Source organism: Scyliorhinus torazame, chromosome 29 (genome assembly GCF_047496885.1).
Source record: "Scyliorhinus torazame isolate Kashiwa2021f chromosome 29, sScyTor2.1, whole genome shotgun sequence".
Taxonomy (NCBI): domain Eukaryota; kingdom Metazoa; phylum Chordata; class Chondrichthyes; order Carcharhiniformes; family Scyliorhinidae; genus Scyliorhinus; species Scyliorhinus torazame.
The window spans coordinates 32,768,133-32,792,216 of NC_092735.1; the positions used below are offsets into that span (position 1 = coordinate 32,768,133).

At 45.8% G+C, this 24,084-nt stretch overlaps 2 protein-coding genes across 2 annotated transcripts; both read left to right on the forward strand.

Annotated features, from left to right (window-relative positions):
- The first annotated feature begins 944 nt into the window (after positions 1 to 944).
- LOC140404145 (ferritin heavy chain B-like) lies at positions 945 to 7,375 on the forward strand. The gene is made up of 5 exons (XM_072492561.1): positions 945 to 1,046; positions 5,531 to 5,617; positions 6,317 to 6,463; positions 6,801 to 6,926; positions 7,220 to 7,375. Exons 1-5 carry the CDS (start codon positions 945 to 947, stop codon positions 7,373 to 7,375), a joined length of 618 nt encoding a protein of 205 aa, XP_072348662.1.
- A 6,846-nt stretch (positions 7,376 to 14,221) lies between these two features.
- On the forward strand, positions 14,222 to 16,290 carry LOC140403780 (ferritin heavy chain B-like). Its single transcript, XM_072491942.1, has 4 exons — positions 14,222 to 14,323; positions 15,036 to 15,182; positions 15,526 to 15,651; positions 15,894 to 16,290. The coding sequence occupies exons 1-4, from the start codon at positions 14,222 to 14,224 to the stop codon at positions 16,047 to 16,049; spliced, it is 531 nt and encodes a 176-aa protein (XP_072348043.1). The 3' UTR covers positions 16,050 to 16,290.
- The last annotated feature ends 7,794 nt before the right edge of the window (positions 16,291 to 24,084 follow it).

The following is a 24,084-nucleotide window of genomic DNA, read 5'->3' on the forward strand; positions in this document are numbered from 1 at the left end:
TGAGGGGGGAGGGGTGCTTGGGGAGCCCCTAAGAGGTAGGTTGGGGCAATGGGGATCTGAAGGCCACGGTGGGCGAGCTGAGCTCGAAAGTGCAGGAAATGAAGGTAAGTGTGGCCTCGGCTGGACGTCCCTCACTGAGGCCAAAAAACAGCAGAGTCGTACTCGGCACTGCAGATGCCAAGAAACACCCATGTTTATGTGCCCAAAACGGGACTCTGTTATTTTGCGTTAAATCGCACCCTATAGGCTTTTGTTAGGTAAGGGCATGAAGGCATATGGAACCCAAGTGGACACGCGACACTAAAAATCAGAACAGCCATGATAATAATAATCTTTATTGTCACAATAGGCTTACATTAACACTGCAATGAAGTTACTGTGAAAATCCCCCAGTCGCCACACTCCGGCCCCTGTTCGGGTACACTGAGGGAGAATTCAGAATGTCCAATTCACCCAACAAGCACGTCTTTCGGGACTTGTGGGAGGAAACCGGAGCACCCGGAGGCAACCCACGCAGACACGGGGAGAACGTGCATACTCACGTGCACTCTCCGCACAGACGGTGACCCAAGCCAGGAATCGAATTTGGGTCCTTGTCACTGTGAAGGAACAGGGCTAACCACTGTGCTACCGTGCCGCCAATTGAATGGCAGAACAGGCTTGATGGGCTGAATGGCCTCTTCCTGTTCCTACATTGCAATCATCCAAATCTGCCTGCTTTCCAAAGCTCTAATTGGCTCTGGATATTGCACCCCACCCCCTCCCCTTTATTAATTGGTGGCTGGATTCATGGCCGATTCCTGATTGGCTATCGGGGATTGTCAATCATCATTGGTGAAGTCATTCCCTGTTTGAATGCAGGATGTCCCAGTTGTATAAATACAAGGGTCAGGGATGGGTTGGTTTGAGAATGGTCTATGTAACATTGAGCAGTAATAGTAAAGATGGCCTCCCAAGTGTGTCAGAACTACCACAAGGACTGTGAGGATGCTGTTAACAAGCAGATCAACCTGGAGCTCTATTCCTCCTATGTTTACCTCTCCATGGTGAGCCTTGTTTGTGATCCTCTTTTGAATTTGAGCTTGTGGTATCATTATATTCTGAGCAAATTTCTTTTCTTGGGTAATGAATTGGTTTTAGTATCTCTCTAATTCTCCCTGGGCTTCATCCAGTGAATGTTAACTTACAGTAAAACTCATTACACTGACTGTACCCTCTAACAGAGTTGCACTCCAGGTATTCATACCTGAAATTAGGGTTTTGTCAGCTTGTAACTCAAGATTTCAGAAACCTAATTAATATTTCCAAATTGGAAATAAAAACAATTAAGTAACTAATTAGTTAGATGTTGGTTCTGATAGTTTTATCTAACTGAATAAAAGGGCTAAATCCTGACTAAATCTTCCTCCAATTAAGGCTGGATCCCTAAACAGGCATGTGTTAAATGGCTGAAGTGAACTATTTTTGTTAGCTTAAATGCAGTTTGATGGCTGTAATTATTTCTTGGAAGAAATATTACTGAACATTTGTGTCTTTTGAATACAGCCAAGTGCCCTTGCTAACTCTTTCCACAGGGTTTAATATAACTAAATCATTGGGACAAAATGGTATGCTAGAAAACCTTGCCTCCATAAAGGAGGATGTGAATGTTTTGGGAGAGTGCAGATAAGATTTACAAGGAGGGGTTCCAGGGATGAGAAATTGGGGACTGTTTGCCTTGGGAGCGATGTTAAGAATATCATGCTGCTGGTCAGGAATAAATGGGGAGGAACTGTTCCCATTCCTAAAGGATTTCAGAACGGGGGCACAAGTGATCTGCAAAACTATCCCTAACGAGTGGTTTGAGTCCAAGTGTGCTGCATGAAGTGTGAGCTGGTTGAGAGGGCATTGGATGACTATGTGCAGGGGGGGTGGAATGGCATTGGGTCATGACTGTTTGTTTTGACAGAACCAGTGTGACATGGGCCTTTTAAACAAGGTATTCGAGAGGGATCAGATGAATATAATTTATCACTTTTTATTTTGCCCTGTTGCGTGTTGGCGAACATATAGGCGACCGACCGTTGGTCGGTGACTAGGGTTAACCTCCTACCGGCTAGGTAGTGTCTCCAGCGCCATACAGCCTCCACAATGACTTGTGCCTCCTTCTCGACGGCAGAGTGTCGAACGTCGGAGGTGGTGAGGGTTCAGGAGAAGAACGCTACTGGTTTGCCTGCCTGATTGAGGGTAGCAGCCAGGGCGATGTCTGATGCATCGCTCTCCACCTGGAAGGGGATAGTTTCGTCCACCACGCGCCTTGATGCGATTGAAGGCCAATTGAGCCTCAGCCGAGAGGGGAAAAGTGGTGGTCTTTATGAGTGGGCGGGCTTTGTCCGCATACATGGGGGACCCACTGGGTGTAGTAGGAGAAAAGCCCCAAGCACCGTTTGAGGGCCTTGAGGCTGCGGGGGAGGGGGAGTTCCTTAAGGGGGCGCATGCGATCGGGGTCGGGACCTAGGACCCCGTCCTCCACGACATAGCCGAGGATGGCTAGCCGGGTTGTGTGGAAAATGCATTTTTCCTCATAGGTCAGGTTAAGGGCTTGGGCGGTCTGGAGGAACTTTTCGAGGTTAGCGTCATGGTCCTGCTGGTCATGGCCACAGTTGGTGACATTGTCCAAGTACGGGTATGTAGCCCGCAAACCGTACTGGTCCACCATTTGATCCATCGCCCTTTGAAAGACGGAGACCCCATTTGTGACACCGAAGGGGACCCTGAGGAAGTGGAAGAGCCGGCCGGCTGCTTCGAAGGCAGTATAGGGGCGGTCTTTTGGTCGGATGGGGAGCTGGTGGTAGGCGGATTTGAGGTTGACCGTGGAAAATACTCTGTATTGGGCAATCCGATTTACCATTTCCGCGATACGAGGAAGAAGGTACGCATCAAGCTGCGTGAATCGGTTTATGGCCTGGCTATAATCCACGACCATCCGTTTCTTATTCCCAGACCGGATTACCACCACTTGTGCTCTCCAAGGGCTGTTGCTAGCCTCGATGACCCCCTCTCCCAGTAAATGCTGGACCTCTGACTTGATAAAAGCCATCTCTTGGGCACTGTAGCGCCGGCTCCTGGTGGCAACTGGCTTACAGTCGGGAGTGAGGTTCGCGAATAGCGAGGGGGGTGCGACTTTCAGTGTTGCAAGGCAGCATACCGTGAGGGGGGGGCAAGGGTCCGCCGAACTTCAGTGTCAGGCTTCGGTGGCTGCACTGGAAATCCAGTCCGAGCAGCAGGGGGGCACAGAGATGGGGAAGGATATAAAATTTGAAACGGGTGTACTTGGCGAGAGATCCGCGATACAGTACCCCTTGATTTGTACCGAGTGGGACCCAGATGCGAGGGCTATGGTTTGGGATGCGAGATGGGTGCGCAGGGAGCAGCGCCTTACCGTTTCAGGATGGATAAAGGCCTGTAATACGGCTGAGTCTGAAGACGTCCGGGGAGGGGCTCGCAGGGTCCGTGGGGTACGTACCCAAGTTATGTCGGGCCACCTCCAGCGAGGAGGCGAGCGCTAGCGTGTCCTGGAGGTCTTTTGCCCCGTTTTCGAGCAGCCGCTGCCGGATGTAGGTCGAGCGGATGCCGGACATGAAAGCGTCTCTGATGTGCAGGTTCATATGGACTTCCCCTGTCACATCCTGGTGGTCACAGTCCCAGGAAAGCGCGGTGGGTTTCTCGACGAATTCGTCTAGCGATTGCCTTGAGTGCTGCCGGCAGGTAGAGAGCAGATGCCTGGCATGTATCTCATTGATGGGTTTGACGAACCGCTTGCGGAGTAGCTCGACCGCCTCTTCATAAGTTGTCGCCTTTTCAAGCATGGCGGAGATTCTGTGACTCACCCGGGCATGGTGTAGGCGCAGCTTGCGTGGCCCCAGGATGGGAGTCTCTGAGGAGTCCAGGTAAGCATCGGAGCCAGTATTTAAAATTTTCCTTTGCCTCCGGTGTCCGTGCTTCCAGGTTGAGCTTCTCTTGTTTTAGGCCTGCGTCCATCCTGATGTAGTTTCGTTTTATTAAATTGTGGTACCCTCAATAACGACACTTAGAGTGTGAACAGTAAAGAAGGCTTTAATAAACTAAGAACTAGGCTGGAGCCGAGACGTGTGCTAACTGCTGCACTGCCCTTGTATACGGCTCACAGATGGGCGGAGCCAGAGGCGGAGTTCCCAGGGTTTCAAGTCCGGTCTTAAAGGGGACATCGCCTTACATGATGACAAGGGTACAGTGTTACAGTAACCGTTCATCACCCAAGGAAACACATCCCACCACCCAATCCAGCATTGACCCACTTCTGTAGCGAAACCAGATGGGAACACAAAGGAACTCAGAGAAATTGGAGCATGAGGGGAAAGATCAGAGAGAGAAATGTGGAGAATCATATTGTGACAGTGATTGTTCATGATCTGGAATTCACTGTCTGAAAGGGCGGTGGAAGCAGATTCAATAATAACTTTGACGAAGGAAATGGATATATACATGAAAAGGAACTAAATTTACAGGGTTAACGGGAAGGTTTAGGAGGTGGACCAATTGGTCAGTTGTTTGAAAGAGATGACACAGGTCACAGTGGTTGAATGTCCTCCGTCTATGTTTTATGAATCTATGCTCAGTTAAAGAACATCTGAATATCAGTTCAATCAGATTCACATAATCTTCAGCCACATTGAAAGTTGACCATAAAAGGACTCATCCAATATACAACATCGATGGGCAGGAAAAGACCAGCTGCTCCATCCAGCCTGTCCCCAAACCCAGTAAATGGAGACGTGTCCGTGGATAACATTGGGTTCAGTGATGTTCACCCCCTCCCATTCCCACATTTCCATTTCCCTGTCCAGCGTTTGGTTAGAAAATTCCCTCAAGATGAATTGATTGCTTTGAATATTCTACCAGCCTCATTGTTCCAACTCTTTTTTAGGTCAGCCAAATCTAAGGAAAAACTCAGGGATATAACAAAAATGGCCGCTCCTGAGAGGGGCACTGCGCGAACGTAACAAAGATCAACAGAAAATGAAAAACAACAAATGAGAGTGCAATTAAAGGGGTCAATAAAGCCCCCCAACCCCTGCGGTGCCCACCGGGCACGGACAGAGCCTCACCGTTCCTGGCAAATAACAAACTTGTGCAGATTATTTCAGCAAAAGGAAAAAATAGTCATTTAATTCAAATGAGATTGTTAAACAACGGAACATTTTCACATTTGAAGAGAAAAGCAGTGACATCATGAAGCTGAATCTCCCAAACCTGGTCTGGATTGCAAAGCTCTGATTGGCTCTGTGTCTCAACCCCTCCCCAAATCCCCTCTCATTGATTAATTGGTGCCTGAATTCATGGTAGATTCCTGATTGGCTATCAGGAATTGTCAATCATCATTGGTGATGTCATTCCCTGTTTGAATGTAGGATGTCCCAACGGTATAAATACAAGAGCTTGTGTTCGGAATGGTCAGTTCTAGAACATTTGAAGTAACATTGAGCAGTAATACTGAAGATGGTGTCCCAAGTCTGTCAGAACTACCACAAGGACTGAGGATGCTGTTAACAAGCAGATCAACCTGGAGCTCTATTCCTCCTATGTTTACCTCTCCATGGTGAGTATATGTTATTGGGTGGGTGTCTGGTTTACCTGCCTCTTGATTAAGACTGTGACACTTTGAGGAAGGAGAGTTTCCCTAGGTCTATGTAGGCACTCCTAGATTTCCTGCAATGAATGATCTCTAGACAGGTGTTACCTATTCTGTGTCCTATTCCTGAAGTGTTGAAATTGACAACTAACTTCAGCATTCCTGTCTCTCCAGTTGTGGATTCAGTGTCATGATGCCTAAACCTGATCAACTTGTAATTGGAAGTAATTAAATGTAACTGAGTGAGTAGTTAGTGCAACATTGGCTGGCTACTTGTGGCTGGATATTTCCTGTAGTGCTGAACTCTTTCTCTTTGACTGAATATTGTACGTGAAGCAATGATTCATGAAATTAATCTTCTGAATTTGAAAGATGCTTTTCTCATTTACTAACGTTTAGATGTTGGAGGAAGAGGGACGCTTGTTTTTTGGCTATTTCTTCAGTACAGAAACCTTCAATGTTAATTGTTCTGTCTGTCAATATTTTGTATTGCCAAATTTATTTTCAGCAGAGCACAGGATTTCAGATCTTATTAGAAATGCTAATTATTCGCTTTTATTTAAACCACTCGGTCGGGTAAGAATAACGTGTCTACCATGAAGCTGCCTTTTATTTCTTTGGATGCAGCCCTTTAGGCCGAACATGCCTTTTTTTCTCTTTCCACAGTCCTCTTACTTTAACCGGGATGACGTTGCCCTGCGTCACTTTGCTGAGTTCTTCAAGGAGCAGTCACATGAGGAACGGGAACACGCTGAGAAACTGATGCAATTCCAGAATAAACGTGGAGGCCGCATCATCCTGGAGGATGTCAAGGTTGGAGTTACTGAGTGTCTGCAATCGTTCACCCTTAACTGATGGTGATATTAATGCCAAGGTTTAATTCTAGATTCTTGTGATCCATTTGATCCTTGTAACAGATTGTGGTTATGATCCTGTTTTACCTTGGCACTTTCTCCACATGATGGACTGTAGAAGGTGACTCATGTCACATTGTGGGCAGTTGGGAATGGGCATAATGCTGTCCTAAGCGGAGATGCATTCCATTAAGTAAAAATGCTATTTTCACTAGTTTTTCATCCCTGTTCACCTTGTATTTTATATGTTTGTTCAATCCATTGGAAATGAGCTGTCTGCCTTTTCCCCTTTTCAGAAACCAGAGCAGGATGAGTGGAGCAACGGTCTGGAGGCAATGCAGAGAGCTCTGCAGATGGAGAAGAATGTGAACCAGAGTCTGCTGGATCTGCACAAACTCTCCTCTGGGAACACTGACCCTCATGTGAGTTACTGTAGTTTCAACTTGGACGTTTTGAATAAATTAAATGGTGGAATGTTCCTGTCCTTCAATCTCAATGTAACTCTCATTCATTGCTGTGTTTCTTTTGCTTTTAAGAGGGCGGCTGATAGAGGGGGCTTGTGTTGCAATTCTGGATAGAAACACTTTGAAGAATTTTTAATTTTTTTTATATAATCACACTCTGGCCCAAAAGGATTGAAATGGACCTGCAAGTAGAAATCCAGTTAATACTGACATTTCCTGCTGGATGTTAATTATGTATCTTTTTTTTTCAGCTTTGTGACTTCTTGAAGACTCACTACTTGGATGAACAAGTGAAGATGATCAAGAAGCTCGGAGATCACATCACCAACCTGAAGAGACTGGGAGCCCCTGAGAATGGCACGGGAGAGTACCTGTTTGACAAGCTCACCCTGGGGGAGAGTGACTGAACTGACTGCGGGAGGAAGCTTATTGTGTCTCGTATCATATTTGTATCACTGAGACCTTTGAACCTGCCAGTTTATGGTGTTGTACAAAGATCTGTTGAGACAGGGCTCCATTGTAGAAATGTACCAACTATAAATAAATGCTTCATAATGGAGTGAATTTTGTTGACTCAATACCTGCTTTAAACATTGTGCGTTGCATTGATGGTGGGGCACAGTGGTTAGCACTACTATTGCAGGGACCCGGTTCAATAATGGCCTTGGGCAACCTGTCTGTGTGCAGCTTGCATGTTCTTCTGTAGCTTTGTGGGAGGTGGAGGGGAAAGGGGAGCGAGAATGTGAGCACTGTCAGATCTGAGCCTAGCTGTCCAAATAGGGGACCTGTAGGTGACCCCAATGTTAACTCCATCTTTCAAGCCATTAGCTACCGAAATGCAAGAATAATTCCAGTGTGTAGGTGTTCCAGTATTTCACTCCACAAGGGTGGTGTGGCGAAAGGGAGAGGTCACTGGCTGTACCACCTGCCCTGTAGCTGCATCTTTTCAGGATCAGCTGCTTGAGCAGAGTATCGAGTTGCAGCAATGTGGACCTGGGTACTGGGAACACACTCAGCCCTTGGTAAAAAGGGAATTCTAACTGGTTGTTCGGAATCCTCCCTGGAATGTCACAATCACCACTGGCTGCTTGAAGGAGGGAAAGTGCTGATTCCCTGGTGGGAGAAGATGGAATTTTGAATCTGGAAACTCTTCCTTCTCAAACTGTAATTGAGCAAAATGTCTTGCCTTGGAAGGAGTTGTACTGCTGTCTCACGGCGCTGAGGTCCCAGGTTCGGTCCCAGCCCTGGGTCACTCTGTGGAGTTTCTCCCGTGTTTGTGTGGGCTTTGCCTCCAGAACCCAAAGATTGCCCCATAATTGGAAAAAATGAATTGGGTACTCTAAATTTATATCAGTATAAAGGATTTTAAAATTTTACTTTGGAAGGAGTGACTGTTGTCAATTAAAAAATATTTCACATGTAAAACTGCAGCAACAATTGATGTAGGTAGATACATTTAATCTTAGTACATTCATACTGAATATAAATAATCCTTTTCCAAATCCTGGGCGGGATTCTCCAATGAGGGACAATGACCCCACTCCAGTGTGAAAACACGAGTTTCACTCTGGACTTTATTGAGGAAAGTCCGGAGTGATTCTCCTACGTGACGGTACCAGCAGTGCCGCGGAGTACTCCACGCAGCTCTGCCTGCCGATACGAGGGCCTGCACTTCCGCTTGGGTGTCTTCGCACGGCTGCGGCCTGCGTTGGCCGCCCCGTGGGACAGGGCGGACCCACACTGAGGACTGGCACCAACACTATAAGGCCCCCCCCCAAGATCGCGCGTACCGATGGATTGGTGGCCCCCGATCGATAGCCTGGCCGTCTGTGAGGCCCTCCCTGGGGTAGGATCCCCCTGCCTCTCCCAGGGCGGTCACGGACTGAGTTCCCGACGGGTGGGGTCATGCAAGAAGCACGCCATCGGGAACTTGGCCAGTTACTCTTGGAGAATCGCCGCGGGGGCCTCTGTCTATGGCCCCCTACCCGCACCGCGTAGACTGCGCAGGCGCGATGATTCTCCAGACTGGAGAATCGCGGGAGCGCTGTGTGTTGGATTTTGGTGTCGATGCCCATTCTCCGCCCCTGCGCCGATCACGATTTCGGCGTGGTGACTCGGGGAAGCCTCCACTCTAGCTGTAGCTGGAAGATACACAGTAAATCTTGGGCCAACAAGTTACAGTCCAATCCAGTAGTCACCACAAACTGATGATCTGCAGACTTATTCTCATAAGTGACTGTCACAGATTCAGAAATAGGATACTCACACACCTGTCCTTGGAACCCCGACAAATGCTGCGTGTGGTCAGATAGTGGTAGTCGAAGTTCTGATTGCACAGAACATGGCTGCTCCAGTGTCGTTTACAAATGAGTGATGTTAATCTCCTATCTGCGAGAGATAGTAGGTTCCCTGTCCAATTGGAGAGTCCTTATGACTAAATTAGCACGTCAATCTTGTGTTGGGAAAGGATTTGCCTGGGAGAAGTCGGTGTACATCGTCTGTCCTCCCCTTGGTGGGTACCCCCTCCTTTGGGTCGGGTAGTCTCCTTCTGCTGCCCGTCTTTTAAAGGGGCATTCCTGATGCCAGTGATCTGTACGGTCACAATTAAAACATGTATTGTTCCCTCTATATCTGCCCCGTCCTCTTCTCCCAGTAGACCAATGGCCCCTCAGAGGGGGCGGCAGTTGTGAAGCTGTTGGTGCATACGGTGGGCCATAAAGAGGGGCTGAGGGTCCATTTGGGTGGGTTTGATATCCTCCCCGTGTTGATCCACCCACCCAAGGTCACAATATTGGGGTTCCAGCTGGTACGCCACTGTATCTGCCGCTGGTTGGGGTCTCAGATCATCCTTTTTCATTACATACTCAGTCTTAATCTTTGTAACTGAGCCTCCTTCCTGGCCTACACCCTCCTTCCAATAAAATCTGACTGCCCGGACCATCTGGGAAGGGTCGTTCTCTGTCCAATTCATGTTATTACATTTCACAGCAGTAGCTATGGAAGGTGGTAGGCAATGCATTAACATAGCACAATATTGAGGGGAATTCTGATCATTTTGGTACAGCAAGTCGCCTGACTGCCCACGGTAGATTTCATTGAAACGTTCCAGAAATTCCTCTGGCTCCTCAGTCTTTTTAGGTTTGAGGTCTAAGATAGCAGAGATGTTTATGGGCTTTTGAAATGTGTCATTCAACGCATTCAGGATTTGTGCCCGTCTATCGTCGTCCAAAGCATAGGCTTCCTGAAGTGCGGCGTGGCTAGCATAATTAAAGTGGTTGAGATGACTGCGGTACTCTGCTGGAGTTAAAACATTCTGGACTAGGGCCCAGAGGTCCCTTGAATCAGCTTGATAAACTGAGATGGTAGTTCTCAGATAGTCCACGAAAGCAGCAGGAGATTTCTTCCTGTCTGGGATTGCAGCCAGAATAGCCATCATCTCACTGGGTCTCCATGGGAAATAAACGTCTATCGTGGGTTGGGCTGCTGCTGTTGCAGCATCCGGGTTGGGTATTTTCCTAATCGGCAACTGTCTCAGATTCTCACGAGGGGGCGCTTTAGCGGATTCCTCTGGCTCTTCAAATACTTCAATGTCCTTCCCTTCTGATAGGGGGAGCTCCGGCTGCTCAGAACTATTCCCATCCTCTTTCTTTGTTCTCATACTTTTCTGTCCTACCATATCGGTCTTAAAGGATCTAGGTGGTATGCGTAATTGTTTCTGGATAGGATCAGGCCCCTCTCTCATTGTCCGAGATCGGGTCCTAGAGCTAACTGGGCTTGTGGAACAGAGCTCCCCTTCTCTAACAGACTGTGAAGGTGCAGAAATAGGACTCAAACTATTAACCGAAGGGACTGGAGAGGCTGGCATGATTTGAATCTGGGGAGCCGTGACTGGATATAAATTATGGTACCCTGGTGGTTCTGGAATTAGTGCAGACAATGCTACTGGTGCAGTTGGGACTCTACCTGACATGGTCCAATTCTCTAGGTCATCATCTGCCTCTGTCAATGTAAGGTCAGCCATTGAACTACATAGCCCATTTTTTTTATTCGAGTCTGCCCCGCTAGGTGTCTCCCTCTCTTTACTTGCGTGATTTTTTAATGTACACTCCTTTTTCAAGACCTCCAGAGTTTTCTGGTTCCCCCTTCACTAATTGGAATCCCCGTTTTAAGGGCATTTTCTTGCCAACTTGATAACATGATCTTATCCCTTCTCCTCTTGACAATATTGTCTCCATAATCAAATTAATTCTTTTGCTTTCATACTTTGGCTCCTTTTCCAGATTTCACCCTGAATTTTCTTAATGACGTCCAGATCTTTAGTGCCCCTCTTGTGGCCATTCGTCACCCGATTTCTTCCTTAAAGTTGCTGACATTTTTCTAAAATCTCTCGCTTTATCGGGATAAATATCACATAATATTTGCAATGAACTGCCTGAATCACTCGTGTTATCCAAGCAATTCCCCATAATCTCGAACTAGTCCGCAAGACTGCGTTTTTTGCCACTACAGTCCAAGGATACAATTTTAGCTTAATCAACTATAGTTTCCAAAACATTCATGGAATTAAACCGTCTTTCCGACGTCCCATCAATTCCAAAACACACACACGTTGAATTAAATCGTCTTTCCGAAGTCCCATCAATTCTAAAACACACACACGTGGAATTAAACCGTCTTTCCGATGTCCCATCAATTCCAAAGCACACACACGTGGAATTAAACCATCTTTCCGACGTCCCATCAATTCCAAAACACACACACGTGGAATTAAACCGTCTTTCTGACGTCCCATCAATTCCAAAATCAACTCAAAACTGAACTATCAATCTTATGATATCCCATCAGGTTTTTTTTTAACCCTCAGTCGCGCCTACATCAACTGAATTTTTAATTTTCTAATCCCCAGACTGACCTTTGATTTAGTCGAGACGATCTTTCCGTACCAACCGCGAGTGACCAGATCAATCAGACCATGAGGAGAGGGGGAAATCAATGTGGTCATTTTCCAGCTACACACATTGTGGGCCCATTTCCACTTTCCTTGTCCAACATCAATTTAACACTGATCTCGCAGCTGGCCAGTGACCGTCTGGAGAAATCCCGGGTTTCGGCACCAAATGACAATATTAAATTCTTTACCCATCAATCTGGCCTCAATAAAACTCGAGATGGATTTGTAGGTATACTATTATTTATTTTTAACCAACTTGCAAGGCTGACTCGCTCCACAGAGATTCAGAACACACAAGCGGTCTCCTGGTGCTCCAGAACCGAGTGAGATAGGAGACAAAGAAATCTTTACAAATCTCATTCAAATGGCATCAAGTTTCACATACAAAATTCTCATAGGTGACCCTATACACCTCCTGACCTGGCCATATATCCTGATTGGCTCACTTTGCATTCCTTAAATCTGGGCCTCTTGTTACCCAGCATCCTTTTCCCCATCCTTACCATGCTTTCTGAATCAGTTTGTCCTTTGTTTGTGAACTCACTACTATCAGACTGGCTCACATCTACATTAGTGTAACTAATATTTGAACTAACTATTTTATATCACATTCGTTTGTTCAATTCCTCACATCTATCAGAATTTAAACAGTTAATTTTTGGAATTTAGTTGAGAACTGCAGTGATTTGAGTCTTCATTTATGAGGATCGCAATCATGTTAACGTCTTTGCATCAGTTTCCAGGAAAACCCAAGGTTTCCCACTGAAACAATTAACCAACAGCTCCCTCATCACCAGTAACCACAGGCCTTCGTCAAAGTCTTGGGTGGCCATTGAATGATCATGTGATGGCCATCAGTTTGGACAAAGCCCCTTGGGACCCAGGACATTCACTGCATCTTGGATTATTTCTGACCAGACTCGGTGTACATACCCAGGTACATTTTCTCTTCAGGTGGGTCAACTTTGCCCATCAGTGGCATCTCTCCCCTGAGGCTCGTGTGACTGACGGCTCTGGATGTGAATCACTGCCACCTCCACCCGACCCATCAAAACCAGAGTTTTAATGCAAAGAAACACATCCCACCACCCAATCCAGGATTGACCCACTTCTGTAGAGAAACCAGTTGTGAACACAAAGGAACTCTGAGAAATAAGAGCTTGTGGGGAGAGATCAGAGAGAGAGAAATGTGGAGAATCATATTGTGACAGTGATTGTTCATGATCTGGAATTCACTGTCTGAAAGGGCGGTGGAAGCAGATTCAATAATAACTTTGACGAAGGAAATGGATATATACATGAAAAGGAACTAAATTTACAGGGTTAACGGGAAGGTTTAGGAGGTGGACCAATTGGTCAGTTGTTTGAAAGAGATGACACAGGTCACAGTGGTTGAATGTCCTCCATCTATGTTTTAAGAATCTATGCTCAGTTAAAGAACATCTGAATATCAGTTCAATCAGATTCACATAATCTTCAGCCACATTGAAAGTTGACCATAAAAGGACTCATCCAATATACAACATCGATGGGCAGGAAAAGACCAGCTACTCCAACGGCCTGTCCTGAAACACTGTAAATGGAGACGTGTCCGTGGATAACATTGGATTGAGTGATGTTCACCCCCTCCCATTCCCACATTTCCATTTCCCTGTCCAGCGGTTGGTTAGAAAATTCCCTCAAGATGAATTGATTGCTTTGAATATTCTACCAGCCTCATTGTTCCAACTCCAACTCTTTTTTAGGTCAGCCAAATCTAAGGAAAAACTCAGGGATATAACAAAAATGGCCGCTCCTGAGAGGGGCACTGCGCGAACGTAACAAAGATCAACAGAAAATGAAAAACAACAAATGAGAGTGCAATTAAAGGGGTCAATAAAGCCCCCCAACCCCTGCGGTGCCCACCGGGCACGGACAGAGCCTCACCGTTCCTGGCAAATAACAAACTTGTCCAGATTATTTCAGCAAAAGGAAAAAATTGTCATTTAATTCAAATGAGATTGTTAAACAACGGAACATTTTCACATTTGAAGAGAAAAGCAGTGACATCATGAAGCTGAATCTCCCAAACCTGGTCTGGATTGCAAAGCTCTGATTGGCTCTGGGTCTCAACCCTTCCCCACATTGATTAATTGGTGCCTGAATTCATGGCAGATTCCTGATTGGCTATCAGGAATTGTCAATCATCATTGGTGATGTCATTCCCTGTTTGAATGTAGGATGTCCCAATTGTATAAATACAAGGGTCAGGGAAGGGTTGGTTTGAGAATGGTCTATGTAACATTGAGCAGTAATAGTAAAGATGGCCTCCCAAGTGCGTCAGAACTACCACAAGGACTGTGAGGATGCTGTTAACAAGCAGATCAACGTGGAGCTCTATTCCTCCTATGTTTACCTCTCCATGGTGAGTATATCTTTTTTGGGTGGGTGGTTATCCTGCCTCTTGATTAAGACTGTGACACTTTGAGGATGGAGCGTTTCCCTACGTCAATGTAGGCACTCCTAGACTTCATGCAATGAATGCTCTCCTGACTGGCAAGTTACCTATTCGTTCATAGCTGTCTCCTATTGGCTGTGTCCTATTCCTGAAGTGCTGAAATTGGCAACTAACTCCAGCATTCCTGTCTCTCTAATTGAGTATTCAGTTTGATGATGCCTAAACCTGATCACTGTGGAATTGGAAGTAATTAAATGTAACTGAGTGAGTAGTTGGTGCAACATTGGCTGGCTACTTGTGGCTGGATATTTCCTGTTGATCTAAATTCTTTCTCTTGGACTGAATATTGAACATGAAGTGATGATTCATAAAATTAATCTTCTGAATTTGAAAGATGCTTTTCTCTACTAACATTTAGACATTGGAGGAAGAGGGACACAATTGTCTGTCTGATATTTCTTCAGTACACAAACCTTAAATGTTAATTGTTCCTTCAATATTTTATATTGACACAATTTATTTTCAGCTGAACACCAGCATTTCTCATCTTATTAGAGAAATACTAATTAATGACACTATTTAAGCAACTAGGTCAGGAATTAACATGTCCACCATGAAGCTACCTTTTAATCCTTTGACTGTGTTCATTTAGGTCTGACATCTTTTTCTCTCTCCACAGTCCTCTTACTTTGACTGGGATGATGTTGCCCTGCGTCACTTTGCTGAGTTCTTCAAGGAGCAGTCACATGAGGAACGGGAACATGCTGAGAAACTGATGGAATTCCAGAATAAACGTGGAGGCCGCATCATCCTGGAGGATGTCAAGGTTTGGGTTAATGGGTATCTGCAATTTTTTGCCCCCTCCACGTGATGGTGATATTAATGCCAAGGTTTAATTCTAGATTCTTGTGATCCATTTGATCCTCGTAACAGATTGTGGTTATGATCCTGTTTTTGCCTTGGCATTTTCTCCACCTGATTGACGAAGGTGGCTCATGTCACCACCTTGTAGGAAATTGGGGCTGGCTATAAACACTGTCCTAAGCAGAGATGCATTCCAAAGTGAAAATAATTGTGTTCTTGACGTACTTGCGTTTTCATTCTGTTCTCCTCACATTTTCTCATGTGTTTGTTGAATCCAAATGAGTTGTCTGCCTTTCCCCTTCCAGAAACCAGAGCAGGATGAGTGGAGCAACGGTCTGGAGGCAATGCAGAGAGCTCTGCAGATGGAGAAGAATGTGAACCAGAGTTTGCTGGATCTGCACAAACTCTCCACTGAGAACATTGACCCTCATGTGAGTTGCTTCCATTTAGACTTTTTGGATAAATTTAAAATGGTGGAATCCTCCTGTCCCTCGATCTCAATACATGTCACTCCCTTTCATTGTGGTGTCTATTGGGCTTTTTAAGAGGGCATGTGTTGCCATCCTGGGATAGAAACACTCTTTTTCCCCCTTCATCCTGCCCAAAAGGATTGAAATCCAGTTAATACTGACATTTCCTGCGGATGTTCATTGCTTGCACTCTTTCTTTTCAGCTTTGTGACTTCCTGAAGACTCACTACTTGGATGAACAAGTGAAAATGATCAAGAAGCTCGGAGATCACATCACCAACCTGAAGAGACTGGGAGCCCCTGAGAATGGCACGGGAGAGTACCTGTTTGACAAGCTCACCCTGGGGGAGAGTGACTGAACTGACTGTGGGGGGAAGAAGCTTATTGTGTTTAGGATCATTTGTATCACAGAACTTTGGACATGCCAGTTTGTGATGTTGTTGAACCAGGGTTCCAATTGTAGCAATGTACAAATATAAATGCTTCATAATTGAGTGAATTTTGTTGACTCAATACCTGCTTGTGCCTTGATTGTGAGCGCAGTGGTAAGCACTGCTGTCTGGGGGTCCCGGTTCAATTATGGCCTTGGGCAACTGTCTGTGTGCAACTTGCACATTCTTCATTGCCTCCTGCTGCACTCACTGAATACTTTTTGTATTTTGGGGGAAGGGAGGGGCGAGAGAGAATGTGAGCACGGTCTGTGCTGAGCTGAGCTGTCCAAATTGGGGAGCTCTGGGTGATGCTTATTCTGAGTGTTGCACCAATGGTGACTCCATCTTTCAAGCCATTAGCTGCTGAAATGCAAGAATACTTTCCAGTGGGCAGGTGTTCCAGCATTTCAGTCCAAGGAGGAATGGGAGAGGTCCCTGGCTGTACCACCTGTCCTGTAGCTGCACCTCGTCCTGAGCGGAGTTGCAACTTGGACTGGGGGGGGTTCAGGAAACACGGAGCTCTAGGTAAAAAGGGAACCACAGCTGGCTCATTGGGAATACTGCCTGGAATGTCACACTTGCCATAAGCCTCTTGAAAGAGGGAAAGTGTTGATTCCCTGCTGGGAGAAGATTGAATTTTGATTCTGGAAAATAGGGCTCTAGACTCCTCCTTTTCAAACAGTAATTGAGCAAAATGTCTTTGGAAGTTGTCCATTTATAAATATTTCACATGTAAAACTGCAGCATCAATTGGTGCAGGGGGCTGCATTTAATCTTGGTACATTCATACCGAATATAAATCATCCTTTTCCAAATTCTATGGGATCTTCAAACTTGGAAAATTAAGCTTTGCTACAACTCTGTTCATGAGTAAATTTTAGGATCTTAGTTGGGGAAATGCAGTGAAGACGATGAAACTAGTGACTCCAATGATTAGAATCCCTGTCCTGTCAATATCTCTGCATCTAAGTTCCCAGGTCAATCCATAAAATGGTAACGGATTATTCTTCCCCACTGAGCTTTTTAGATCCATCACCATCCCTACTTCCTACAGGTTAATACTGAATTCAAAGCATTTCCCGAGGAAAGGTTCAATCAATAGTTCCCTCAGAACCAGGAATACAATGAACAAAGAAAAGTACAGCACAGGAACAGGCCCTTCGGCCCTCCAAGCCCGTGCCGACCATGCTGCCCGACTAAACTACAATCTTCTACACTTCCTGGGTCCGTATCCCTCTATTCCCATCCTATTCATGTATTTGTCAAGATGCCCCTTAAATGTCACTATCGTCCCTGCTTCCACCACCTCCTCCGGTAGCGAGTTCCAGGCACCCACTACCCTCTGTGTAAAAAAAACTTGCCTCGTAATCTACTCTAAACCTTGCCCCTCACACCTTAAACCTATGCCCCCTAGTAATTGACCCCTCTACCCTGGGGAAAAGCCTCTGACTATCTACTCTGTCTATGCCCCCCCCCCCCCCATAATTTTGTAGACCTCTATCAGGTCGCCCCTCAACCTCCGTCGTTCCAGTGAGAACAAACAGAGTTTATACAACCGCTCCTCATAGCTAATGCCCTCCATACCAGGCAACATCCTGGTAAATCTCTTCTGCACCCTCTCTAAAGCCTCCACATCCTTCTGGTAGTGTGGCGACCAGAATTGAACACTATACTCCAAGTGTGGCCTAACTAAAGTCCTATACAGCTGCAACATGGCTTGCCAATTCTTATACTCAATGCCCCGGCCAATGAAGGCAAGCATGCCGTATGCCTTCTTGACTACCTTCTCCACTTGTGTTGCCCCTTTCAGTGACCTGTGGACCTGTACACCTAGATCTCTCTGACTTTCAATACACTTGAGGGTTCTACCATTCACTGTATATTCCCTACCTGCAATAGACCTTCCAAAATGCATTACCTCACATTTGTCCGGATTAAACTCCATCTGCCATCTCTCCACCCAAGTCTCCAAACAATCTAAATCCTGCTGTATCCTCTGACAGTCCTCATCGCTATCCGCAATTCCACCAACCTTTGTGTCGTCTGCAAACTTACTCATCAGACCAGTTACATTTTCCTCCAAATCATTTATATGTACTACAAACAGGAAAGGTCCCAGCACTGATCACTGCGGAACACCACTAGTCACAGCCCTCCAATTAGAAAAGCAACCTTCCATTGCTACTCTCTGCCTTCTATGACCTAGCCAGTTCTGTATCTACCTTGCCAGCTCACCCCTGATCCTGTGTGACTTCACCTTTTGTACTAGTCTACCATGAGGGACCTTGTCAAAGGCCTTACTGAAGTCCATATAGACAACATCCACTGCCCTACCTGCATCAATCACCTTTGTGACCTCCTCGAAAAACGCTATCAAGTTAGTGAGACATGACCTCCCCTTCACAAAACCATGCTGCCTCTCACTAATACGTCCATTTGCTTCCAAATGGGAGTAGATCCTGTCTCGAAGAATTCTCTCCAGTAATTTCCCTACCACTGACGTAAGGCTCACCGGCCTGTAGTTCCCGGGATTATCCTTGCTACCCTTCTTAAACAGAGGAACAACATTGGCTATTCTCCAGTCCTCTGGGACATCACCTGAAGGCAGTGAGGATCTAAAGATTTCTGTCAAGGCCTCAGCAATTTCCTTTCTAGCCTCCTTCAGTATTCTGGGGTAGATCCCATCAGGCCCTGGGTACTTATCTACCTTAATATTTTTCAAGACGCCCAACACCTCATCTTTTTGGATCTCAATGTGGCCCAGGCTAGCTACACACCCTTCTCCAGACTCAACATCTACCAATTCCTTCTCTTTGGTGAATACAGAGGAAAAGTATTCATTTAGTACCTTGCCCATTTCCTCTGGCTCCACACATAGATTCCCTTGCCTATCCTTCAGTGGGCCAACCCTTTCCCTGGCTACCCTCTTGCTTTTTATGTACGTGTAAAAAGCCTTGGGATTTTCCTTAACCCTATTTGCCAATGACTTTTCGTGACCCTTTCTAGCCCTCCTGACTCCTTGCTTAAGTTCCTTCCTACTTTCCTTATATTCCACACAGGCTTCGTCTGTTCCCAGCCTTTTAGCCCTGACAAATGCCTCCTTTTTCTTTTTGACGAGGCCTACAATATCTCTCGTTATCCAAGGTTCCCGAAAATTGCCGTATTTATCCTTCTTCCTCACAGGAACATGCCGGTCCTGAATCCCTTTCAACTGACACTTGAAAGCCTCCCACATGTCAGATGTTGGTTTACCCTCAAACATCTGCCCCCAATCTAGGTTCTTCACTTCCCGCTTAATATTGTTATAATTAGCCTTCCCCCAATTTAGCACATTCACCCTAGGACCGCTCTTATCCTTGTCCACCAGCACTTTGAAATTTACTGAATTATGGTCACTGTTCCTGAAATGCTCCCCTACTGAAACATTTACTACCTGGCGGGGCTAATTCCCCAATACCAGGTCCAGTACAGCCCCTTCCCTAGTTGGACTGTCTACATATTGTTTTAAGAAGCCCTCCTCGATGCTCCTTACAAACTCTGCCCCATCTAAGACCCTGGCACTAAGTGAGTCCCAGTCAATATTGGGGAAGTTGAAGTCTCCCATCACAACAATCCTGTTGTTTTTACTCTTTCCCAAAATCTGTCCAGCTATCTGCTCCTCTATCTCCTGCTGGCTGTTGGGAGGCCTGTAGTATTCCTGATCTCTACCCATATAGCCTCACTGCCCTCTGAGGTGTCCTCCCGTAGTACAGCTGTGATAGTCTACCTAACTAGTTGCGCAACTCCGCCACCCCTTTTACATCCCCCTCTATCCCGCCTGAAACATCTAAATCCTGGAACGTTTCGCTGCCAATCCTGCCCTTCCCTCAACCAGGTCTCTGTAATGGCAACAACATCATAAGAAAATAAGAACTAGGAACAGGAGTAGGCCATCTGGCCCCTCGGGCCTGCTCCGCCATTTAATGAGATCATGGCTGATCTTTGTGGACTCAACTCCACTCTCCGGCCCGTACACCATATCCCCAAATCCGTTTATTCTTTAGAAAGGTATCTATCTTTTTCTTAAAAACGTTTAAAGAAGGAGCCTCAACTGCTTCACTGGCCAACGAATTCCAGAGATTCACAACCCTTTGGGTGAAGAAGTTCCTCCTAAACGCGGTCCTAAATCTACTTCCCCTTATTTTGAGGCTATGCCCCCTAGTTCTGCTTTCCCCGACCAGTGGAAACAACCTGCCCGCATCTATCCTATCTATTCCCTTCATAATTTTATATGTTTCAATAAGATCCCCCCCGCATCCTTCTAAACTCCAATGAGTACAGTCTCAGTCTACTCAACCTCTCGTCATAATCTAATCCCCTCAACTCTGGGATCAACCTAGTGAATCTCCTCTGCACTCCCTCCAGTGCCAATATGTCCTTTCTCAGGTAAGGAGACCAAAACTGAACACAATACTCCAGATGTGGCCTCACCAACACCTTATACAATTGCAGCATAACCTCCCTAGTCTTGAACTCCATCCCTCTAGCAATAAAAGACAAAACTCGATTAGCCTTCTTAATCACCTGTTGCACCAGCACACCCAGGTCCCTCTGCACAGCAGCATGTTTTAACATCTTACCGTTTAAATAATAATCCATTCTGCTGTTATTCCTCCCAAAATGGATAGCCTCACACTTGGCAACATTGAATTCCATCTGCCAGACCCTAGCCCATTCACCTAACCAATCCAAATCCTTCTGCAGACTTCCGGTATCCTCTGCACTTTTGGCTTTACCACTCACCTTAGTGTCGTCTGCAAACTTTGCCACGTTGCACTTGGTCCCCAACTCCAAATCATCTATGTAAATTGTGAACAACTGCAGGCCCAACACTATTCTTGAGGGACCCCACTAGTTACAGGTTGCCAACCAGAGAAACACCCATTTATCCCCACTCTCTGCTTTCTGTTAGTTAACCAATCCTCTACCCATGCTACCACTTTCTCTACCAATCCTCTACCCATGCTACCTCTACCCATGCTAACACGCTTTCTGCCGACCTCCTTTTTTAAACAGTGGTGTCATGTTTGCTACTTTCCAATCCTCTGGGATCACCTAGAGTCTAGTGAATTTTGATAAATTATCACTAGTGCGTTGACAATTTCCCTAGCCATCTCTTTTAACACTCTGGGATGCATCCCATCAGGTCCAGGAGACTTGTCTACCTTTAGCCCCATTAGCTTGCCCAATACTGCCTCCTTGGTGATTACAATTATCTCAAGGTCCTCACCTATCATATCTTTATTTCCATCAGTCACTGGCATGTTATTTGTGTCTTCCACTGTGAAGACTGACCCAAAAAACCTGTTCAGCTCCTCAGCCATTTCCCTGTCTCCTATTATTAAATCTGCCTTCTCATCGTCCAAAGGACCAATCTTTCCCTTAGCCTCTCTTTTTTGTCTTATATATTTGTAGAAGCTTTTACTATCTGCTTTTATGTTCTGAGCAAGTTTACTTTCATAGTCTACCTTACTCTTCTTTATAGCTTTTTTAGTAGCTTTCTGTTGTCCCCTAAAGACTTCCCAGTCCTCTAGTCTCCCACTAATTTTTGCCACTTTGTATGTTTTTGCCTTCAATTTGATACTCTCCCTCACCTCCTTAGATATCCACGATCGATTTTTCACCTTTCTACCGTCTTTCTTTTTTGTCGGTATGAACCTTTCCTGAACACTGTGAAAGATCGCTCGGAAGGTTCTCCTCTGTTCCTCAACTGCTTCACCATGAAGTCTTTGCTCCCAGTCTACCTTAGCTAGTTCTTCTCTCATCCCATTGTAATCGCCTTTGTTTAAGCACTAAACACTAGTGTTTGATTTTACCTTGTCATTCTCCAACTGTATTTTAAATTCCACCATATTGTGGTCGCTCCTTCCAAGAGGATCCCGAACTGTGAGATCATTAATCAATCCTGCCTCATTACACGGGACCAGATCTAGGACTGCTTGTTCCCTTGTAGGTTCCATTTCATACTGTTCCAGGAAATTATCCCGGACACATTCTATGAACCCCTCCTCAAGGCTGCCTTTACCAACCTGGTTAAACCAATCGACATGCAGATTAAAATCTCCCATGATAACCGCAGTACCATTTCTACATGCATCCATTATTTCTTTGCTTATTGCCTGCCCTACCATCCTGTTACTATTTGGTGGCCTATAGACTACTCCTATCAGTGACCTTTTCGGCTTACTATTCCTGATTTCCACACAAATTGATTCAACCTTGTCCTCCATAGCACCAATATCATCCCTTACTATTGCCCGGATGCCATCCTTAAACAACAAAACTACACCACCGCCCTTACCGTCCATTCTATCCTTTCGTATAGTCTGATACCCTTGGATATTTAACTCCCAGTCGTGACCATCTTTTAACCATGTTTCAGTAATGGCCACTAAATCATAGTCATTCACGATGATTTGCGCCATCAACTCATTCACCTTATTCCGTATACTACGAGCATTCAGGTAAAGTACACTTATGCTGTTTTTTATGTCTTTGTTATGAATCCTAACAACATGATCAGTAACTTTTCGCAAATTATTTTTCCTCTTACCCTTTCTCCTAATTTTCCTTGTCATAGTTCCAAGTACTAATCCAAGCTCTTAAGTTCATCTGCCTTACCCGTAATACTTCTTGCATTAAAACACATGCACTTCAGGCCACCAGACCCGCTGTGTTCAGCAACTTCACCCTGTCTGCTCTGCCTCAGAGCCATACTATCCCTATTCCCTAGTTCTCCCTCAATGCTCTCGCCTTCTGACCTATTGCTCCCGTGCCCACCCCCCTGCCATACTAGTTTAAACCCTCCCGTGTGACACTAGCAAAACTCGCGGCCAGGACCTACATCAAAATCTCTGGTGTCTTTTGGGTAGCTATTGAGTGACCATGTGAAGTCCATCAGTTTGGACAAAGTGCAGCCACATAAAATGGCTGATTCCCGATTCGAATGGTCAAACCCGATCTAAAATGGTAAACGGAAGAGGCTGATGGGAAAATCAGCCAACAGGACTCAAACGGACAGCTGCAGGTAAAACAGTGTATTCGCCTCTGGGGAAGTCGGCCCAGACCGATACCTGCAGCCATCAACATCACAACAACCCAGCCATCTGCATAGTAATCAGCCATCCCCGGGAACAATTGCTACAAATTAGCAATTGAAAGCCGACCCAGACCTTTCGGCGCCAGCAGGAGCTGACACAAAGAAAGGTAAACGACCACCCACCCCCCCCGATCAAGGAATCGCCCCATTAGAACATAGAACATAGAACAATACAGCGCAGTACAGGCCCTTCGGCCCACGATGTTGCACCGAAACAAAAGCCATCTAACCTACACTGTACCATTATCATCAATATGTTTATCCAATAAACTTTTAAATGCCCTCAATGTTGGCGAGTTCACTACTGTAGCAGGTAGGGCATTCCACGGCCTCACTACTCTTTGCGTAAAGAACCTACCTCTGACCTCTGTCCTATATCTATTACCCCTCAGTTTAAAGCTATGTCCCCTCGTGCCAGCCATTTCCATCCGCGGGAGAAGGCTCTCACTGTCCACCCTATCCAACCCCCTGATCATTTTGTATGCCTCTATTAAGTCTCCTCTTAACCTTCTTCTCTCCAACAAAAACAACCTCAAGTCCATCAGCCTTTCCTCATAAGGTTTTCCCTCCATACCAGGCAACATCCTGGTAAATCTCCTCTGCACCCGCTCCAAAGCCTCCACGTCCTTCCTATAATGAGGTGACCAGAACTGTACGCAATACTCCAAATGCGGCCGTACCAGAGTTCTGTACAGCTGCAACATGACCTCCTGACTCCGGAACTCAATCCCTCTACCAATAAAGGCCAACACTCCATAGGCCTTCTTCACCACCCTATCAACCTGGGTGGCAACTTTCAGGGATCTATGTACATGGACACCTAGA

Coding starts and splice junctions, on each gene's coding strand:
- LOC140403780 (XM_072491942.1), top strand. CDS start 14,222: ATGGCCTCCCAAGTGCGTCAGAACTACCACAAGGACTGTGAGGATGCT. Junction 15,183..15,525: donor TCATCCTGGAGGATGTCAAG/GTTTGGGTTAAT, acceptor TTCCCCTTCCAG/AAACCAGAGCAGGATGAGTG. Junction 15,652..15,893: donor CTGAGAACATTGACCCTCAT/GTGAGTTGCTTC, acceptor CTTTCTTTTCAG/CTTTGTGACTTCCTGAAGAC.
- LOC140404145 (XM_072492561.1), top strand. CDS start 945: ATGGCCTCCCAAGTGTGTCAGAACTACCACAAGGACTGTGAGGATGCT. Junction 6,464..6,800: donor TCATCCTGGAGGATGTCAAG/GTTGGAGTTACT, acceptor TCCCCTTTTCAG/AAACCAGAGCAGGATGAGTG. Junction 6,927..7,219: donor CTGGGAACACTGACCCTCAT/GTGAGTTACTGT, acceptor TTTTTTTTTCAG/CTTTGTGACTTCTTGAAGAC.